General features: G+C 42.0%; 1 protein-coding gene across 3 annotated transcripts; it reads left to right on the top strand.

The window, feature by feature from the left end:
• The first annotated feature begins 641 nt into the window (after positions 1–641).
• DHRS9 (dehydrogenase/reductase 9) lies at positions 642–19,917 on the top strand. Of its 3 annotated transcripts, XM_050916298.1 has the most exons (6): positions 642–968; positions 5,949–6,018; positions 9,847–10,195; positions 14,694–14,952; positions 15,818–15,981; positions 17,449–19,917. In XM_050916298.1, the coding sequence occupies exons 3-6, from the start codon at positions 9,877–9,879 to the stop codon at positions 17,673–17,675; spliced, it is 969 nt and encodes a 322-aa protein (XP_050772255.1). In that variant the 5' UTR covers positions 642–968; positions 5,949–6,018; positions 9,847–9,876; the 3' UTR covers positions 17,676–19,917. The 3 variants fall into 3 exon arrangements, with proteins under 3 accessions (XP_050772255.1, XP_050772254.1, XP_050772256.1); XM_050916297.1 differs by lacking the exon at positions 642–968 and having other exon boundaries at positions 5,926–6,018; XM_050916299.1 differs by lacking the exon at positions 642–968 and having other exon boundaries at positions 5,926–6,018; positions 15,818–15,967; positions 17,449–17,622.
• Positions 19,918–21,478: the final 1,561 nt, after the last annotated feature.

Below are 21,478 nucleotides of genomic sequence, written 5' to 3'. Positions count from 1 at the left end.
AAATAGAAGAGATGGGAAGGGGACAGATTGTTCTCTGGTACAAAAGGCTTGGAAGGATTAGCTTTTTATCAGTAATTGTTGATAAAAATCAATTTTATCTTACCCACACAAACCAAAAAAAATATCTCCATCAGTAATCATCAAAATTTACAGATTAGCAAACAAGAAAAATACTGTTACCTTACTAGATTTTGATTTAAGGATATTTATTTTGTATATTTTGACCTGTAATTTTGATCATTTGTGTTTTAACGGTTATAGAGCTTTAACTTCTTGTATCTCAAAATCTACTGTCATTAAATAATTAACATTTGACCCCATGTGATGGGGTGTCCTTTGGGATTTCCAGACAGGACTGGAAGGCATTAAGGTGGCCAGGTAAGCCTGTTAGCTCACAGACTCATAGACTTTCAGGATGAACCTGAAGGAAGAGCCAGGGAGCAGGGAAGTGATTGCAAGCAGTTTCAGCTGTGTATGACTGGGCAGGGCCTATAAAGCCAGCAAGCTGGTAACAAACAGGGGCAGCTGCTGGGAAAGGGCAGTCACTCCCTGGGAAGCAGGAGGAGGGTTTGGAGGCAGTACACTCAGGGAAAGGAGGGGAACCACAGTGGTAGGAAGCAGTGAGGGCTGGGAGAGGAAAGCCGAGAACTGCTGGGTTGACAGTCATTGAACTGGAACCCAGAGTAGAGGGTGGGTCTGGGTCCCCCACCCGCCACTGGGGAAGTGGCATCAGCAGGGTAGTGAATGGGAACACTGCCTGAGTCACTGTGAGAATAGAAGGATTGTACCCGGAAGGGGGAACATTGAGTGACCTGGCTGGAGGACTGAGTCACTAAGAGGATGCTGCGGTTCCTGGATGAGAGAGGAGCTGCAGACCCGAGAGAGAGATGCAGTATGCGACCATAGGAAGGGGTGTTGACCTCAAGAGCTAATCTCCAGCGTGACCAGGAGAAGGTGCCAGGCAAGTGGTGAGTAGAGCACCCTGTGACACCCCCCTCCAATAATTTTCCACAACTGTAAAAATGTAAGTCAATAAAAAAATAAAGTAAAAATAAACATTAATATTGTCTATCAAAAGTATGAAAAATAAATCAAATTCTGCCAAGCCTAACTCAGGTAGGACACTGACGCTGGCAGTAGTAAATATGCAGTGCAAATTAGCATATGTTCATTGTAGCAGGTAAGTCCCTGATCAGTTCACTTACATTGCACGTGTTGGTGTTCCTTGCAATGTTAGAGTTATAAATAGAGGACAAGTTGGGTGAAGTAATATCTTTTATTGGACCGAGTTTTCTTCAGGTCATTTATTTTCTGTGTAAGCTCAAAAACTGGTCTCTCACTCCAACAGAAGTTGGTCCAATAAAAGATACTATCTCACCCACCTTGTCCTGCATATACATTGTCTTTAGTCAGAAGAGCCATAAAACTTTTAACATTAGCTAGTACTAGCTTCTAAATGAAATAAAAAGAAGCAACAATCAATCAAAGCTGCCATAAGATGAACATTAAAAGTATTAATTTTTCTATGTGTGGCCTCGATGAGATATTGATCAGGAAAATGAATGACCCTTGTTTCATTACCATGCATGTCAAGAGAGTTTATTCTCATGTTGACACTTCTGAGAACAACAGCTTATTTCTTCTGGTACTTTGAAAATGCTAAATCTTTGGCCTTGGAAAAAGGCTACATACTTGGCTTAGCATCTGACTTTTCACACTGCTGTGTTCTCCTCAGTTATTTGTCTAGCAATGAAAAGAAATCATCAGGTCGCAAATACGGGAACTGCTCCTGAAAGCTGCAGTGCAGATAAAGTTCCCGTTTACTTTAACAGGAGTATTTGCTAGGGTTAGCAAAAATTGCAGAAGTGGATCCAAAAAAAGAAAATTGTGGGCAAACCAGCTGACCAGCTTAACGAAAATACATTATTGTGACCTTTCCCTTTCTGCTTATCATTCTTATAAGAATGAAAGTAAATAAAATAACATGGCTATACATATGCATAGAGCTCTGCAGATCTATGGACATCCGCTTTTTATCTGCAGCTATCCATGGATCATTTTTACCCCATTGTTTTAGGTTACTGCCTCATATGCCTAACATTATATACTTTCATATCTTTTACAAATTTAAATTCAAATGATAAGTTATTTAGAAAAAAGGAACAAGAAGATGGGTACATGACTGAATCGTTTGCAATTGTCTTTTTAATTTGCCATTCAGGATAATTTGTCACATAATTTCAGCAAGTAATTCTCAAACTGTAGGTCACTCACAAACATTTCCAATATTCAAAATTAGGCTATGTTGGTTAGTTTTGATTGGTCACATGGTCTGATTCTCTTCCCGGATTGCCTGAGCAGAACTCTTAGAATCAGATTTCCAATATAACTATTCAGTTATAAATTCAAAAGGCACTTTCCACAAATATCCTTCAATATATTCTTAACATTTATCATTTTTCTTTCCATTACTACTACTAAATTAATCACTAAAATACTGTAGAAAACATACACAAAACAGACGAACTCCACTGAACTTGCACACCTCTGAAACCACTCTCACCAAAGTCTCACATGACCTTCCTAGTTCAGAAACCAGTCTCTATTCTTACCTCGTTTAACCTGTCAGCCACTGTTGGATTCCATGACCCTCTTCTCTCCTGGTTCTCCTCCTACCTCTTTAATTGTGCCATCAGTGTACTCTTCAGAGGATCCTCATCATCATTCCTCCAGCTTTCTGTAGTGATCCCACAGGGCTTTGCTCTGATCTCCTCTCCCCCTACACAGGGCCGGCTCCAGGGTTTTTGCCACCCCAAGCAGCGGAAGAAAAAAAAAAGAAAAAAAGCTGCGATCACGATCGGCAGCAGCTCCACCGCACCGTTTTCTTCTTCAGTGGTAATTCGGCAGCAGGTCCTTCCCTCCGAGAGGGACCGAGGGACCCACAGCCGAATTGCCGCCGAAGAGCCCGATGTGCCGCCTCTTCCCCTTGGCCACCCCAAGCACCTGCTTGCTGAGCTGGTGCCTGGAGCCGGCCCTTACTCTACACTTTATCTCTGGGTAACCTCATCTGCAAACACAAATTCAGCTACCATCTCTATGCTGACAACTCACAGATCTCTCTATTCCAGACCAGTCTCCCTCTGTCTAAACTAAAATCTTAGTCTGTGTCTCTGACATCGCCTTGTGGATGTCTAGCCATGAGCTCAAGCTCAACATGGCTAAAACAGAGCTCTGAGCCTTTCCCCAAGCTCTCCCAACCACTTGCTTTCTCAATTGCTGTACACAACACTACCATCCTGCCTGTCACCCAGAGCTGTAATCCAAGCTTCAGCTCAGACCTCTGTATAGGTCCTCATATCCAGGCTATGTCTAAATCTTGCTGATTCTTTCTGCAAAACATCACTAAGATACAATCATTTCTACCCATCCACGCAGCTAAAACTCTCATCCAGGCACTCATCATCTCTCATCTCGATTACTGCAACATCCTTCTCTCTGGCCTTGACAAACTCAATCTTGCCTCACTTCCATTCCATTCAGAATGCTGCTGCAAAGGTCATTCTCCTACCCCGTTGCTCTGACCATGTCACCCCTCTCCAAGTCCCTCCACTGGAGCCCCCTTCTCTATGACATCAAAAATGAGCTGCTTGCATTAATTTTCAAGCTCCTTTATGATATATCCGCACCCTACCTGTCATCCCTCATTCATTATTGAGATGTTGACTGTCTGCTCCAATCAGACCATGGTGTCAGTCTCCATCACCCACCAGTTAAATTCCTCAAAAGTCCCTTTGTGCTTTCTCCCATGCTGGCCCTTATGCTTGGGAGGATCACCCCATAAACATCTACAAAATTTCCACATTTTCCGCCTTCAAAACCCTCCTTTGTTATGATGCCTACATAACACCTGACAACAGTTAGGCTGCAGGTGTGCTAAGACCTCTCTGCCTATCGTGTTGACCAATACTGTCTCATCGTTCCCTTGTATTCCCCCATTGGGCTGGCTGTACTCATCTCTTGTCTCTTATCTTATGCTTAGATTGTATTCCCCTTGGGGCAGGGACCATTTTTGTTCTGTGTTTGTACAGTGCCTAGCACAATCAGGTCCTGCTCCATGACTGAGGGATTCAGGTTAACATAAATAATAATAAATGAACAATCCAAGCAAATTCATATTTAAATGCTTTCATGGTATAATTCCCCACTCTGAACCTTAACGTCCAAAAGATGGGGTACCAGCATGAATTCCTCTAAGCTTGATTACCAGCTTAGGACCTGTAGTGCTGCCACCACCCAGTGCCTGGTACACTCTGGTCCCCCCAAAACCTTGCCCAGGGACCCCCAAGACCCAGACCCTCTGGATCTTAACACAAGGAAAGAAAACCCTTTCCCTCACCGTTGCCTCTCCCAGGCTTCCCCTCCCTGGATTACCCTGGAAGATCACTGTGATTCAAACTCCTTGAATCTTAAAACAGAAAGGAAAATGCACCTTCCCCCCTCCTTCTCTCTCCCCCTCCCAGACTCTCCCTGAGAGAGACAGTAATCCTAACACAGGGAGAAAATAACCTCTCTCTCTCCCCCTTTCCTCCTTTCTCCCCACCAATTCCCTGGTGGATCCAGACCCAGTCCCCTGGGGTCTCACCAGAATAAAAAAACAATCAGGTTCTTAAACAAGAAAAGCTTAATTATTAATTAAAGAGGGAAAAACAGTAAAAATTATCTTTGTAAATTTAAGATGGAATATGTTACAGGGTCTTTCAGCTATAGACACTAGGAATACCCTCCCAGCCTAAGTATACAAGTACAAATTAAAATATTTTCAGCAAAATACCAATTTGAACTCCTTTCAGCCAAATACACATTTGCAAATAAAGAAAACAACCATAAGCCTAATTCGCTTTATCTACCTCGTACTCACTATTCTGAATTTATAAGAGCCTGTATCGGAGAGATTGGAGAGAAACCTGGTTGCACGTCTGGTCCCTCTGAGCCCCCAGAGTGAACAACCACCAAAAACTTAACAGCACACACAAAAACTTCCCTCCCTGAAGATTTGAAAGTATCCTGTCCTCTGATTGGTCTTCTGGTCAGGTGACAAGAACAGTGAGCCTGGCTGTTAACCCTTTACAGGCAAAAGAGATATGAAGTACTTCTGTTCCATTAACTCTTAACTATCCGTTTATGACAAATGCCAGGAAATGGTCATGGTGAATTCTTTTCATTATCTGCCCAGCTCTAGAATCCAGGAGCTGAGGGGGGTGTGAGGGGTGGTGGAAGAGACATTTTTGCCCCATCGTCTCCCCAAACCAAGTGGCCTTGCAACTGGGTGCACAGGGCTGCAGTGCCACTGAAGTGTGTCCGTGGAGGTCACTCCACCATGACAGAGAGGTAGCTGGGCCAAATTCGAATGGCACCGGGACTCCACACACCAGGTCACAATGCCCAGAGCAGGGAGCAGGACCCAGCCTCCTGGGACACTGTTGCTGCAGGGTGCGCTCCCTCTCTAAACCTTCCTCCCCCACCAACCGATGGTAATTTTTTGGAAAAGTTGGAGGAGCTCATTTTCAGATTTTGATGCGCGTCCCCAAAAAGCTCTGTGTAGCCCTGCTAGAATCAAATCAAAGACCCACTGAAACCAAAGTAGCTGCCAACCACTGAATCAGTTACTCCACCGATGTCACTGGAGTTGTGCTCACCTACACTAGCAGTGAAGTTTTAGTTCATTTCGGAGTGCACAGGTGAAATATATAATACCCAGCAATGGATCCTATAACAAACATGACTCATGAATAAGGAACAAACATTAACAGAGCTCATCCAACCTTCGAATGATCAAAACATAGCTGTTGCTTATGACAAGTGACTTGTGAAACTCATGTAACCAGGCTTTTCCTGGTTCAGCACTACTTCCTTAGTAAGCACATAGAGACCATATCTCCCCTAAACAGAGGCAGAGAAAGAAGACAACAGAGACAAGGCAATGACTACCTGCCAGAGACCATATCTCCCCTAAATCAGGTGAGAGTTAAATTTTTCATGTAAACATTTTATTTATTCTGCTCAAACTTTTCTTTACATGACAACCTTACAAATAGAGAGGATGAAAAGGAAACACTTTTTTCTGAATCTGATTCATTTAGAGTTACTGGTAAATGTTTCCAGTTCTGTGATATTTTGCCTTTTACAGTTGCCAGGGAAATATTTTCAGCTGTTTTTGCAATTTTAAGGAATAACAGGATACTTTTTTCTCTCCCTCACATATGAGCTCACTGAGAGGCAGGGACTTAATCTACTTGCTATGCTTCTGGAAAAAGTTGTTCTTGTTTTGGATTATAAGTAATACTATTAACACAAGATTGCCACAAGTGCACAATTCTTGAAGTGTGGCTGTGCACAGAAAGTGCTTCAAAGCTCCTGCTGGTTCAGGTATAGTACCATGAAAATACGTCTCTTCACTTTTTTCTTGGTGTTCACAGGAAACTTGCTAGAGATCTTTAGTATTCACTTTGTCCAACACAGGTTTTACCCTCTACTTCTTTTGAGGTTTTGCTGTTCAAAAGCGGAAGTGGCATGTCTGTTCTGTGAGATGCCACTACATATTTACAACATTTTCCCTTCATCAGTGCATGATTTCGGAGAAGAAAATGAAATACCTCAAGCAGAATAGAAGAAAATAAATTGACCATTAAGAAAAAGTATGTAATTTGTGACTTTGCCAGCCAGAAGAGAGGAGTTGCCTCTCTGAAAGGCATTGTTTCCTGCAAGTGATAAACTGTTTTGCTGATAAGAATCAATTTTCATTTCATTTAATGAAATGAAATTTTCTTATATTGGTGTGGGGAATAAATTGAACTGCTAGGTACAGTAACTATAATACAATGGCTAAATCTGTGTGCTCCTGTCTCCTGCTTGTGGCTGCCTACATATACGATATGTGTCTGTTATCACCATTGGCCAGTGGAGTTACTCCTTCAGATCAAGGGGTGGCGGTCTGTGCTTTTGGTCCAGAAACATCGTAAGTTCTATCACAACTAATGACCTTGGTAGGGAGCTCATTACATAAAACCAGCTCATTTCATGTGGTCTCACTCATATAAATGCACTTTACAGAGAAACATAAAAGTACCGACTACAGCTGTTTGAAAAACGTAATTGTTCTTTCACAGGACATTTTCACAATTCAAAATTACTTTTCATTCCAAACTGGAGCCAAAAGACAAAGTGTCAGAATTTTTTCACACAAAATTTCACAAAATTCTGAAAAGTTTCACATTGGAAATGTCAAAACAAAAAATTAGGACATTTTCAATCAAAATGAAATGATTTGATGTAAAATTATTCTTTCAACTCAGTGCTTGAAAATGAAAAAAATTTCATTCCGAAATGTTGATTTGAAACAAAGCAAAATGATTAGACTGAATTTCAGTGTAAAGGTTTGTTTACACTGTACACTCCTCATGGCAGCGAGTAGAGAATATATGCTGCAAGCTCCCCCCAGCACAGGCATAAATAGCAGTGTAGATGGTGAGACACTGCTTAGGTGAGTAGAGACACCAGAACCTTAGGGTATGTCTGCACTGCAATTAAACACCTACAGCTGGTCCGTGTCAGCTGACTCAGGCTCATGGGGCTCAGGCAATCGATCTGTTTAACTGCAGTATTGATGTCTGGGCTCAGACTGGAGCCTGGGCTCTGGGACCCTCCCACTTCACAAGGTCCCAAAGCCCAGCTCCAGCCTGAACCTTAACATCTATACCTCAATTAAACAGCCCCACAGCCTGATCCCTTAGCGAGGCAGCTGACACAGGCCAGCCATGGGTGTTTAACTGAGGTGTAGACACACCCTTAGAGTGTGTACCCTCCATGGTTCTCTACACACCCAAGTAGTGCCTCACCCATCTGCACTATGATAAACTGGAAAGAAGCTGATTAAAATAAAGGTCATAGACAAAAGCAGTGAAAATGCAACATTCTTTTGTGTATACGTAAATTTACATACTAGAATTCCTTGTTCTACAATACAATGGAAATATACTTAATCACACTCAGAGCAAGCATTTATCTTCCCCACAGCTGAAATCACAGAGGACAGCAAAGTTAAGCAACACAAACTAGTATATGTATGTATCCTGTTCTGCAACACTTATGTGCAACACCTTGCAGTGCAAGAGGCTGCACCCACTTCCACCACAGGTATTTACATGAAGATGAGCATATGTGCAACAGAGGCCACTCTAGCTACAGACAAAGAGGAAACAGTCTAGGGCAGCAGATTTCTGAGCAGCTCTCCAGGGTGGCAGATTTGGTCCAGCTGGCCCTCCAGCATAACAGAGAATCAGCTAAGCCAAATCTGAGTGGCATTGCAACCCAGGGGGACCAGTCACTACATCACTTACTGACATTTGCCCTGGCTGCCCTTCCGTCGTGATGGAGGAACATCTGGGGTAAATCTACTGTCCTAGGAGAGGCAGGCGCACTTTATGTTTTGCCAAGGGCAGCAAATTGTCTTGAGCAGCCTCTGACAAGCAGCCACATTAGCTAGGAAATCAGGCAAAAGGTCTGGGGTATATGGGTCCTTGTGTTTCAGAGCATAAAGGGATTACATGTGGGGATAAGAAAGGAACACCCCTCCCTCCCACAATACAGAACAACAGGGTAAATGCATGTGTTTTGCTTTTGCACTCTTTGGCAGTGGAAGGGAGTGGGGTTGTCTTGTTCCTGATGGAGAATTTGGCCAAAGTTAATGTCACAGCAATGACTTCCTGCAGCAGTGAGATAGCAATGTCTATATGCAGTGTATAAAAATATTACGTTACCTTCTATCTGTTTAGCAGGTCTCCCAGATTATTTCATTGTGTCTTGCGTTTTCTGTGTCATGGCTATAAATGAGAAGGCACAACCAATTGTTTTTCACTCAAGTTATGATTGTATAGAATGCTGGTATGTCCATTGTTAATTATTTATTTATTAATTATTAATTATTTACTTCTTATTACTGTTATTGCAGTAGATCCCAAAATGTAGTAGACTCTTATCAAAGACAAAACACAACACAGTCAGATTCACTTCTTAAAGAGCAGGGATGCAAATTGCACCCTACTGAACTCATGGGACGAATGTACTGGAGAGGAAATTTACTCCCTGAGGGGGATGAGTGGCAGAACTGCCACCATCCTCCTCTGGGACTCTGTCTGGGAAAGACAGTCTTAGATTCTAGCTGGGAGGAGCCCTGCTATTGGAGCATCCCCCGGAAATGCATAATCCCAGTAATCAGCATATTTGTGATTATAATTATCTATTTATTTTCACTTGTATTACCGTAGCACCTCGGAGCTCTAGTCATAGATCAGGACCCCATTCTGCCATGTGCTCTGCTGGTCTGCTCCCTTCCACAATGGCCCAGCCCACAGTTTTGGGCTGCTGCAAAGAGAAAGGTTGGAGGTGACTTGTGCAGCTGGACCCTTGCCCCTCATAGACCTTACACTACCAGTTGCTTTATTGTGCTAGTGCAAATCAATGGGTGAGTGCAGCCCAGTCTTGTCAGTCTCCTTCTATACAGCCTTCATTTTTGCTGCCCTGCTCTAGACTCTTTACATCTCAACTATGTCTCCTTTGGGGCTGAGGCTATGAAAAGGGGAGGCAGTGTCCAAGGGTCCTTTTATTCTGTAGAATCCCATCATAACATGTTTGCCATGTTAGCTTTTGTCCTCATTTTAATACAAGCAATAATCCTATAGGTGCAGAACACTGAGGAAGCCACTTCACGGAACTGTGTCCTCTCCTGTTTAAATAAACTTGGAACAGAAGGGGAGGGAAGCCTCCCTTCATTGATTCTTTCTGTTTCAGGAGAAAGGGGACCAGAAGTCTTTAGTGAAAATGTTTTTCTATATCCTCATCTTTCTGGCTATCTTCTATTTGTGGTGGAGATGGGGGGCACAAGATGGGCAGAAGATTAGAGATCTCACAGACAAATATATATTCATCACTGGATGTGACTCGGGATTTGGAAATCTGGCAGCAAGGACTTTTGATAAGAAAGGATTTCGAGTTCTTGCCAGTTGTCTGACTGAAGTGGGAGCAGTGGAGCTAAAAGCAGCAACCTCAGAGCGGCTCCAGACAGTGCTGCTGGATGTGACAGATCCAAACAATGTTAGGAAGGTGGCTGAGTGGATTAAAGCTGAAGTGGGGACAGCAGGTGAGTGACAAAAGATCTGGATTCTTTCCTATGTAGCCTCTTCCCGAGGTGTGGCTCTTATCTCTTCCTTGAGGCTTACTTCTTGGAACAACTGGCTTTTCCCTTCTCCTCACATGGGGTGGGTCCTGAGTTCTTTTTAGTGAGGCTGGTGTCTCCACCCAAGATGACTTCTCACTGTGCCTGTGACACAAGGTTGCTGACCCTGGAGAACATTATACTACCATTGCTAGTAAGAAGTATAAATCCCAGCACATGAAAAACAAATACATCAACATAAACCCCAGTAAAGAAATGACAAATCCAAGAATAACAATATAACAGCAGTGACCTTTATTGGGAACAGGAAAATAGGATCTGGGGAAGGAAAGGGTTAGGGTTGACTAATAAGTACTAAAACATGAATAAATCAACCAATTTCCCACCTCTTGACATGCACAACACCTCCCAGTCCCCAGCTGGCACATCCCTGGTAGCTGGTATGCTGGGGATGAGTTTGGAGATGAGTGTTGTAGAACGATTGGCCAGCTAAAACAAAAAAAAATGGTCCTCTTGTCATAAACAGATAGCTAAGGGTTAATGTTCTTTTACCTGTAAAAGGGTAACAACAGTAACCTGAAACACCTGACCAGAGGACCAATCAGGAAACAAGACTTTTTCAAATCTGGGTGGAGGGAAGTTTTGGGTGTGAGTCCTTTGTTCTTGGTCTGTTCTTTTTCTCATCTCTGAGAGTGATCTTTCTATCTCCTGGCTTTCTAATCTTCTGTTTCCAAGTTGTAAGTACAAGGATAGTAAGACAAAAGGTTTATATTGTTTTGTTTTGTATTTACATATGTGTAGTTGCTGGAATGTGTTAAATTGTATTCTTTTGGAATAAGGCTGTTTATTCACTTTTTCTCTTAAGCAATTGACCCTGTATATTGTCACCTTAATACAGAGACTATTTTTAATGTCCTTTTTCATTCTTTTTATATAAAGCTTTCTTTTCAAGACCTGTTGGAGTTTTTCTTTAGTGGGGACTCCAGGGAATTGAATCTGCAGCTCACCAGGGGATTGGTGGGAGGAAGAAGTCAGGGGGAAAATCTCTTTGTGTTAGATTTACTAAGCCTGACTTTGCATATCCTCTGGGTGAGGGGGAAGAGAGATTAGATCTCTCGGTACTTGTGTTTCCAGGACTGGAAGCAGGGAATCTCCTAGGGTCGTCCAGGGAGGGGAGCCTGGGAGGAAGAAACAAGGAAACAAGGGGAGGGGGTTATTTCCCTTTGTTGTAAGACTCAAGGCATCTGAGTCTGGGGGTCCCCCAGGGAAGGTATTGGGGAGACCACAGTGAGCTAGGCACTGTATAATTCCTGGCTGGTGGCAGCAATTACCAGGCCCAAGCTGGTAACTAAGCTTGAAGGTTTTCATGCTAACACCCATATTTTGGACGCTAAGGTCCAGATCTGGGAAGAAATGTTATGACACCTCTTACAGTGTTTTTACCCCTAGGTGGGGAAAGTCCTGTCATGGCTCCCTGATCAGGAGTCCAATGGAGGTCTTAGTGGGTTGCATCTCTGCCACTCTGGACGCTGGTCTCTACAGAGCTGGAACTGCCTGACCCATGCACTAGATTCCACAGCAATTCAAAGATTCTCCTTTGTGGGGAGAGGAAGTTCATCAACGATCCTCTAAGTTGTTCTGCTTCTGGCTCTGCTCCCAAACTCAAAACTGAAACAAAAACTGGTCCCTTTGTCTCTGAGTCAGGAACAAAGCCCCATCCAGAGGCTGAGCAGCCCTGGCTCATCACTGGCCCATGATATGGGCTCATCACTGGCCTATATCACCTCATCCACAAACCACTCTATTGGCCTCAGCAAGAGTTCCTAAACCATTCTATCCCCACCCCTGACTCCAAGCATGCTTGGAAATGGTGTCAGAGGGCTCTGGTAGCTGCTATTGTTATAGTCCACAGGGTAGGAACCCCGGGAGGCTCAGTTGAGAGTTCCAGGAGCTGAGCAAACTCCAAGGAGAGGTTACACTTACATGAATTGCAACTGTTTAATAGGCATAGATAAAAACTGCAAAATAGATCCCTCTGGATATTTGTTTGAAATTGTATTTGGCCGTGTTGTCTCTTTTGTATCACTTTCCACAAATATTCTAGTGGATGGCATCACTGGAAGGAATTTTTCTGGATACAGCTAATTTTAGGTGAATATTGAAGAACATTATTGGAAAGTAGACAAATATTCACAATGGAAACTGAATTTCATTGACTTTGATGGGACTCTTTATGTGTTTCAAGCTAAGCACCTCCTTAAGTGCATTGCTGGATCAGTGCCAGAGTAGTTAGCACTTTTTAGAATGAAGTCTCCTGTTAGAGAACAGAACAGCTTAGAAAAGAGACAACTAAAGGGAGGATATGAGTAAGGTCTATAAAATCATGAATGGTGTACAGAAAGTGAATAGGGAAGTGTTGTTCACTCCCTCACATGACACAAGAACCAAGAGTCCCCCAATGAAATTAATAGGCAGCAGGTTTAAAACCAACAAAAGAAAGTACTTCTTCACACAACACTCAGTCAACCTGTGGAACTCATTGCCAGGGGATGTTGTGAAGGCCTAAAATATAATTGGGTTCAAAAATAGATAATTTAATGGCGAATAGTTCCATCAATATAGCTATTAATCAAGATGGTCAGGGATGCAACCCCCAAGCTCTGGATATCCCTAAGTCTGTGACTGCCGGAAGCTGGGAATGGATAACAGGGAATGGATCACTTAATAATTGCCCTGTTCTGTTCATTTCCTCTGAAGCATTTGACACTGGCCACTGCTGGAAGACAGGATTCAGAGATAGATATAGCATCGGTCTGAAACAATATGGCCATTCTTTTGTTCTTTAACTATACCATGAGAGCTATGTGCAGAGTTAAACTTTTAATATTGAATACTCACAACAAATTGCATCATTTTCAAACAGGAAAAGAGACATAATTCATTGAACAATTTATTCATTTACGTATTAATCACCTAGATCAGTTATTTATCCAGCCATAAAATAGTATTTCATATGCAATCCCACATTAACGATCCAGAGGCTATCTATCTTCATAGGACCCAATTCTGATACTGTTACTCATGTTAATTGATTGATTGCAATGGGGCCACTGGTGGAGTAAAAGCACTACTCAGAATTAAGATAAAACAGAACCTGGCCCTTTGAACCATGCAGCCGGGAACTTGCAACCTGCACCTTCCAGGCTAACCTCCCTCTCTGCCTTTTTAATTGCTTATAATTTGTTCAAACAAATTGTTTTGAGGTTGACATTTTCAACGTTTGGCCTAAACCCAAAGGTGATGTTTTTTCTGTAATGTTGGAAGAATATCCATTCAACTGTTTTTGAGTTTTGTGATGATAAGAAAAATACACTTTCCTGTGTCAATATCAAACTTTCAACTCACATAACTCAAACGATGGAAGAACAAATCTTCAGACTTATCTTGTTTGAAAGTCTTCACTAAAATGTAAAAAATAATCCAAGTTTGAAAATATCAGTTCAGGATTTGTAAAGTTATGAATCTTTAAAGCTGGCAATTTCACACCTGTGTAATAGAAGAATTTTTGGACACATTTCCAAAGTGAAACCTGCGCTCAGCTCTCAGAAACTCAGGTCTAAGGGCAGCTGAGTTAAGAAGGCACGTAGCTTCAGAAGGCAAATAGGCCAGAAGCTCCTATAACTAGTAGAACTACAAATCTGTTATGCCAATTTTAATACTATCACCTTTGTTAGGTGGTGATTTATCATACTACATAGCTGTGACTAAAGAGAAGCCAGGATATGGGAGCTCCTTTGGGGAATAAATATTTTCTGGATGGAGCACCCATACCGAAAAAGATGCCTAAAACAGTCCTGCAATTCTGTCAATACAGAAATAGATACAAGAGAAGCCATGAGAAAAGAGTCTACAGAATGACTGTGACATTATTGTAACTAGGAGGTGCAAGCCTTTCACCACAATCAAATCATAAGTGGGAGGTGCGGGACACATGATATTGAAGTTTCCCATTTATTGTGTTCTCAGCTGTTTTCAAAAAGATTGACTTCAATTTTGGTGGCAAGTCTAGGTCTCTTATATTATCCAGACCAGCTCACCCCACCCGGATATTCTGGACTTTTAGCTGTGTCAAAAATATTATAGCTCCTTGGTTTCTAACAGCTCACTGCCGCCCAGACTTCCCGCCCACCCACCTTCAAAGGTCATGAAAGGAAAATGTTAACACAGTTTGTGAAGTGGCCTGGAAAGAGTGGTGGTGAAATGTAAGCATCAGGTAAAATGGTGAAGGCTGCAGGAGATCTAGAGGCAGTTTATTTATAAGTTCCTGCCCATCTTGTAATCTGTCTGGTTCTCAGACAGTTCTTGATGAGTTCTCAGTTGGTTTGGCTCCTCTTTATGTTACATAGGGGTGAATATTTGCTTCCTAAATCACTACTTTAATTTTTTGTTTGTTTCTCTGCAGGTCTGTGGGGACTGGTCAACAATGCGGGGATTATGGGACCATCAGCGCCAACAGATTGGTTGAATATTGAGCACTTCAGAGCACCAATTGAAATTAATTTAATTGGCCTCATAAATGTTACATTAAATTTGCTTCCCTTGGTAAAAAAGGCCAGAGGGAGACTAGTAAATATATCCAGCACCGGAGGCCACCTGGCAGTCTGTGGGGGTGGCTATTTTCCTTCCAAGTTTGGAGTGGAAGCATTTAATGACAGTTTAAGGTACAGTAATGTTAATTTTGAGGAAATAATACATGTTCAATAGTGCTGAGAGACTTGATAATGAGGTAGTACCTGGCAGAGGGGTGACTGTCATTTAATGCTGGTTGGGGAGGCTAAGAATTAAAAAGCCTTATTGGGTCTCAGTCTCATGATGACTGCAGTACACTTTGCAATTGGCATAATTTCAAATGCAAGATCTCTTATAAAGTGTAGGCAGTCCAAGAAGTGATCCCCTGAGGAAACACCTGCCGGACAGTTGCATGTTACGGTTAAAGTTATTCTAACAAAGTTGAGCTGCAACTATTGTTTTTTCCTCAAGCCTCTTCAACTAAGTATGTGTGCTTTTCTCAGTCATTTAACCCTGATTTTTTGAAGGTAGGGGGGTTTTTTTGGGCGGGGAGGGTGTTATTTGTGATTGTTTTTTAAACAGGGCACAGCAAGATATTCCAGAATGCCTGGACTAAGAGCAGAACTTCATGTAATAGACAGACAGTCTTATGGATGGGTGAACTAACTCAGTTAAAAGAAGCAATGCCCCATATTTTTGTTTAAAACTAAAACAGAAGGCAACTTTTGAAGTTTAAAATGTGTGTGTGTATATATATATATACTCTTGCATGTATAGCCCCCTTGGTGTATCACTGCAAAGGACTTCAAATAAATAAAAACAGTGGCTGCTTCCCTGTGACCTCTCCACACTGGCCCACCACTAGATAACACTTTCTTACAGTTTGATCTTGGCCTTCCCAATATGCACAATGAGCTACAGAGATAGGAAGAGAACATTACTGCAGATATAAATACATCAGCTATTAACAATTCTGTCTAAAATAGCAATGACATCCTTAACTGGCTGTTTCTGCAGACGGGACATGAAAGCTTTCGGAGTTAAGGTTTCTTGCATTGAACCTGGGCTGTTCAAAACTGGACTATCCAATCGAAAAAAGATCATCGAAGAAAGGGAGGTCATTTGGAATCAACTTCCTCCTGCCATTAGAAAACAATATGGAGAGGGGTATGTACAGAAAGGTGAGACATTACTTGATTATTTTGTATTGAAGGGACCATGTCATTTGCAGCATCACAGTCCTTGGAAAATGGCCCAGACTTTTCTGATTTACAGTGAACCTCTTTCTTCTGAAATTTGACATAAAAATGTAAGCTTAAAATGCTAGATGTCATAGAATGACTATGCACAAAATAATCATTCTTTTGTTCCTTCTGCCCATGATACTGCCTACGATTTCATCTGAGTTTTGAATATTCTGCTTGGCCTGTGACCCTTAAATAAACAAACATGCATATGCATGTACCTTTGACCCAAAGATACAAGCAGAAACATATGAGAGGGGAGGGAAGGGATGTGTGTGTCTTCCCCACTACTACCAGTTTTTGGTAATTCAAATAGTCCAAGGACAAACCTTCTTTGCTCCTATTAGATACTATGGTGATGGAACCCATGGAAAAAACCTAAGACCTCATTCTGGCAATAGGCTCTGCATGGACAGATCCCTGCACCTGCAGAAAGTTCACTGCAGGATCAGCTCCCCTGACAGACAGATTATTGCTGAATCCAGCTTGAAATGGGATCTGCTTATCTGATAACCCTTGGAATACCCTACACCCTCCTCCCCTAGTTCCTTTCTCTGCAGCTGCCTTTTGTATCTTCTCCCACCCCCGTGACCCAGATTCACTGCTGGCATCAGCAGGTGTGACTCCACTCAAGTCAATGAAGCTGCACCCATTTACACCAGCACTGAACCTGGCACCAGAAATGTCTATGCCCCCTTCAGTTCCACTTTCCCCAGACATCATAAGCCAGGTTCTGCCACCCTTGCTCAGGTTCAGTAGTGCCCTACTCCACAAGTGAAATCAATAGGAATATTCAGGGAGCAAATTACTACCTCAGCTTGAGTAAGAATGGCCAGACTTGGCCTTTAATATAGATCGCTTTTCCTCCTTGTCTTGGGGAGAACAGCAAGTGCCATTTGGCTCAGTCATGCCAGAATTGAAAATCAAAGGCCACGTCTACACTACAGCATAAAATCGAAATAATTAAAACCCGTTTTGTAAAACTGGTTTTATAAAATCGATTTTACTCGTCCACACTAGGGCACATTAATTCGGTGGTATGCATCCATGGTCCTAGGCTACCATCGATTTCCGGAGCGGTGCACTCTGGGTAGCTCAGTAAAAGAATGAGTCCAATAACTTCGATTTCCGTCCACACTAAACCTAAATCGATATAGTAGTATTGATTTTTAGGGTTACTCCTCTCACTGGGGAGGAGTACAGAAATCGATTTTAAGAGCCCTTAAATTGATTTAAAGTGCCTTGTAGTGTGGACAGGTACAGCGTTAAATCGATTTAACGCTGTAGTGTGGACCAGGCCTAAAGTAACCATCACAAATGCACACTCAGGAAATGGGATAGAATTTGCTTTTCCTTTCCTTTAGGTCCTGCCACTAAAATGAAGCCCTCGTTGATTTTTTGCAGATGCAGCAAGGAGAGAAAAGCTGATTCAGGTGCTTCAGAACACAAACCTCTCACTGGTTGTGCAATGTATGGAGCATGCTCTAACAAGCATTAATCCTCGCTCACGTTACACTGCAGGCTGGGATGCTAAGCTTCTTTGGATCCCCCTTTCAAGCATGCCTGCAGCAATACAGGACTTTGTACTCCTGAGAAACAAAGCAGAGCTTGCGGACCCAACTGCAGGGTGAATTCTCCTCCTTTATTTACACTTTCCCATTCAAATCGGGACGGCCCAGCTGTCTGAGTCAACAAGAACCAGCCCTTTATTTTGGCCCTGTGTCTGCTGATCCAAACTGAGCCTGACACCTACTTTTTTGTATTTCTAATGGCTTTTAGAGTGCCTGTTTCTCAAATCTGTGATACATATTATAGCCATATTTTTAATCTTATGTATAAGTCAGGCCACATTTATCAAAGAATCAGTAAAAAAATGGAAAGGTTGCAAAGAAGTGACTGATCCTTCATGTGTTATCTAGCTTTAAGTGCATAAAGCGTTATGAATTGGGCCAAAAATCATCAACTACAAACCTTACAATATTTCATGTAGGATATTTCTTTATTCTGGAAAATATGAACTAGAGAGGTCAAAATAGCCAGTGATTTGGGGGGCTCACCTTGTGAAACCTCAAAGATTTCAGATTTACAGTCAGTACTGAGCACCCACACTCAGGTTAGGCACTTAGTAACTCTGGCACAATGTAGGCCTGATTCTTTCAATTAAATTATTTCCAGGCAAAGAGATGACAGCCTTGGTTTTGCTAAGTGCTGAGTGACTCCTGCAAGGGGGCTTTAACTTGTGTTAAAGTACATGGGAAATGAAGGCACATAGTACATGACAGGAGGAGCGCAGCATTTACTATTACAAGTGGCTGCTTGGGCTCCTTTCGAATTAGACATGACCAGAGTGCTCCAGAACAGCACAAAATTACCTCAAGTCATAACTGTTTAGTGGTTTGCCCAGAAAGTGGTTTCCCATTGGGCAGAAAACTGGCCAATGGCAAAGCCAAACGCTTTCTTTGGTCTGGTGACTTTGTTGTGACATGACTAGGCTAAACATTAAGCCACCCAGTGCCTGTCTAAATATTGCCGGTTTTCAATTTAACTTCTCTGGAGCTTGCAAGGTATCACTCTGCTTTCTGACTGCAGCTTGTATTTAGTCATCAGTGTGTGGAGTTCATTTATATTTTGCATGAACAGAATTGTATGGTTGTTATTTCCTATTAGAACAAATTTGAGGTGTGCTGTACAAATGCCTGTGGATTAGCTATTCTTACTGCAGTGAGTAGTAGTGGGCCTGCTATTGCAGATTTCTTCTAAAAATATTTGTACTCATCAAGGCAAAGGGACAGAGTGGTGGGAAAGCAAACTCTTTTTATTTAAATCGTAAGCCAGATAGCTGCAATGTGAGCATCCACATGTTGCCACCCCAATAACCTTAGCCTAGGCCTGGAAAAGCTGCTGGGTTTTTAAGCTAGACGTCATTTGGTCCTTATGTTAACTCTGCAGAACCGAGAGCACCAGATTATGCTTATGTGCTGCTTGTCCTCAGAACTGAACTGAGACTTTTAGATTCATATCACTTAGGAGACCTGAATTCTATCTCCAGATGTTAAAGGAAAGTATTTTATACACCAAGGGCTGGTCTACACTGCCACTTAAGCCGATATAACTTATGTCACTCAGGGATGTGAAAAAGCCTCCCTCCTTGAGTGACGCAAGTTACCATGACCTAAGCGCCGTCCACATCGATGCTATGTTGGCAGGAGACACTCTCCCACCAACTTAGCTTCCACCTCTTGCAAAGGTGGAGTAATTATGCCAATGGAAGAGAGCTCTCCCATCAGCACAGAGCATCTTCACCAGATGCACTATAGCAGTGCAGCTGTGCCAGCATAGCACTTCTAGTATAGACTAGCCCTGAGCAAACCAGACCCAGGCTGTTGGAGTGATTAAGGAAGGAAAGAAAATGAGTTGTATCTAACCAATAGAAATAATCCTGAATATATCAATGCCACTTACCATCCTGCTCTGATCTTCATTATTTATATAGCTAACTATACCTGTTTGCATCAGTTCCTTCAGAAGCTCATTCATACTGTCACCTGCTGTGATATTACAGATCTATGAAATCTGAAAATTAAAATAAGGAATAAACAGAATTTTGGGAGTGGGTAAGATGATCCTAAATGTGCCTTATATAATGTAGCTATTTGAACAGCTGGCTCTTCCCCAAATATATTATACTACATCATATAAAGGGCCAAATTTTGCCGTCAGCAACACCATTGTAACCAAGCTCCTCATTTACTTCAGCGTCACTGAGAACAGCATTTGGCCAGTGACTACCGGACATGAGCTGCAGTGATAAAAGTAATTAATAGAAAAGAGCTGAAATTATTATATTTTTATGGAAGTAAAACATGGTTTCTACTTCTGATTAAGTGCCTTTATTCCCAACAATGTTAATGGAATTGCGTGTATAATAGCAGAACTTTTTCCAGTGACATTGTGACTTTTCCTATTACTCTTTTCCAGGCATTTGAACTCATGTAGTTTTATGCAAAACTGGTCTGCAACTCTATTCTAATCCAATTGCCAGAACCATTTTTAACAGTCTGTTCTTCAGCTTGAGACAGAAAGAAAAACAACTGGACAGAATCATCTATGGCCCATATTCTGGACCAGTATCTAGCAGCCACTTGTAATAGTAAATGATTCAGAGAATACTCCATTTAAAATTGCATTTTAATCAATTTTTTTATTGTCTCAATACCCTCTTCTACCACCTCCTTTCTTTAATACAATTTTACTAAATCTAATGAATTGATTTGTTTGGTTATTATATAAAATTAGTCAGTGGCCTTTCCTTCTTGTAAAATTTATTTCTGGGATGAACCTGAATAATTTTATGTGCAGCTAAAGAGTTCTTGCTAGGGCTGACCTTCAAGCCACTACATTATGCAATAACTAAAACATTAAATTATCTGTTTACCTAGTTGCACATTAGCTTAAAGTGCTGGGGTATTTGAACCCCACTAAAGGCATTTTGCACACCAAAGCCTGTGTTAAGGATGTTATCATTCCCCACTGATTCTTAATTCTGCACAGTATTATTAAAATACTTATGGGTACTCGGCTAGTTAAACTGTACACATATAATACTGCATACGGTATGCATCATGTTGTGGAAATAACTTTTAAACTGGAGTCTTCCATTCGAACAGTTGGGCTACTCCATCTGAATATTTCATTGAAGAGAAAAAAAACTATCATTCTTAGGGTTAGCTGACTCTTGTGATCAAAGGGTGTACAGAAAGGGCTCAGAAAGTTTCCTCCAGTTTCCTTGTGTCCCTGTGTAGAGCACTGGCACAGGCACTGTCCTTCCACCTACACCCTCTCCTTCTTCAAACTCACTTCTTCCAAAAGGGAAAATAGATGAAAGGGAGAAGTCAGAAACATGAATCCAACAAAACACAAGCTGAAGAAAGCTGCTTATTGAGGGCCAGACTGTGACATCATTACTTCCACTGAGTAGTGACCGGTAGCTTGTCTACACAGGGGAGTAATGCACTCTGTGGTGGTGTGATTTCTAAAGCACACTAATATGTTGCACTTGAATTGGTCCATGTAAACCCCAGTGTACACTAAAGGTTCCCTAGTGCACTTTAACATAATGCTGTTTCAAATGGCAGAAAGTTAAAGCACACTAGGGAATCTTTAGTGCCCACCAGCAGGACCCATTACTCTTTAAGTAGTCCCACTGACTGCTCAAAGACTAAAGCACTGTTTGCCATGAGTGAGGGTGTCATGGTCTAGCCCTTTGTGTTTTCTTGCATCTTAGCCCTCCATATTTTCATCATTCCCTTTCCCTACCTTCAATCTGTTTAGGACTCAAGAGCTCCAGCCTGACCCCAAACATCCACACTGCAATTTTATAGCCCAGCAGCCCAAGCCCCGGGAGCCCAAGTCAGCTCTCGTGGGCCAGACATGG

Source organism: Gopherus flavomarginatus, chromosome 10, assembly GCF_025201925.1.
Source record: "Gopherus flavomarginatus isolate rGopFla2 chromosome 10, rGopFla2.mat.asm, whole genome shotgun sequence".
In the NCBI taxonomy this organism is placed as follows: Eukaryota; Metazoa; Chordata; order Testudines; family Testudinidae; genus Gopherus; species Gopherus flavomarginatus.
This window is presented reverse-complemented; position numbering and strand designations above follow the sequence as displayed.

Coding starts and splice junctions, on each gene's coding strand:
- DHRS9 (XM_050916298.1), top strand. CDS start 9,877: ATGTTTTTCTATATCCTCATCTTTCTGGCTATCTTCTATTTGTGGTGG. Junction 10,196..14,693: donor AGCTGAAGTGGGGACAGCAG/GTGAGTGACAAA, acceptor GTTTCTCTGCAG/GTCTGTGGGGACTGGTCAAC. Junction 15,982..17,448: donor AGAGGGGTATGTACAGAAAG/GTGAGACATTAC, acceptor GATTTTTTGCAG/ATGCAGCAAGGAGAGAAAAG.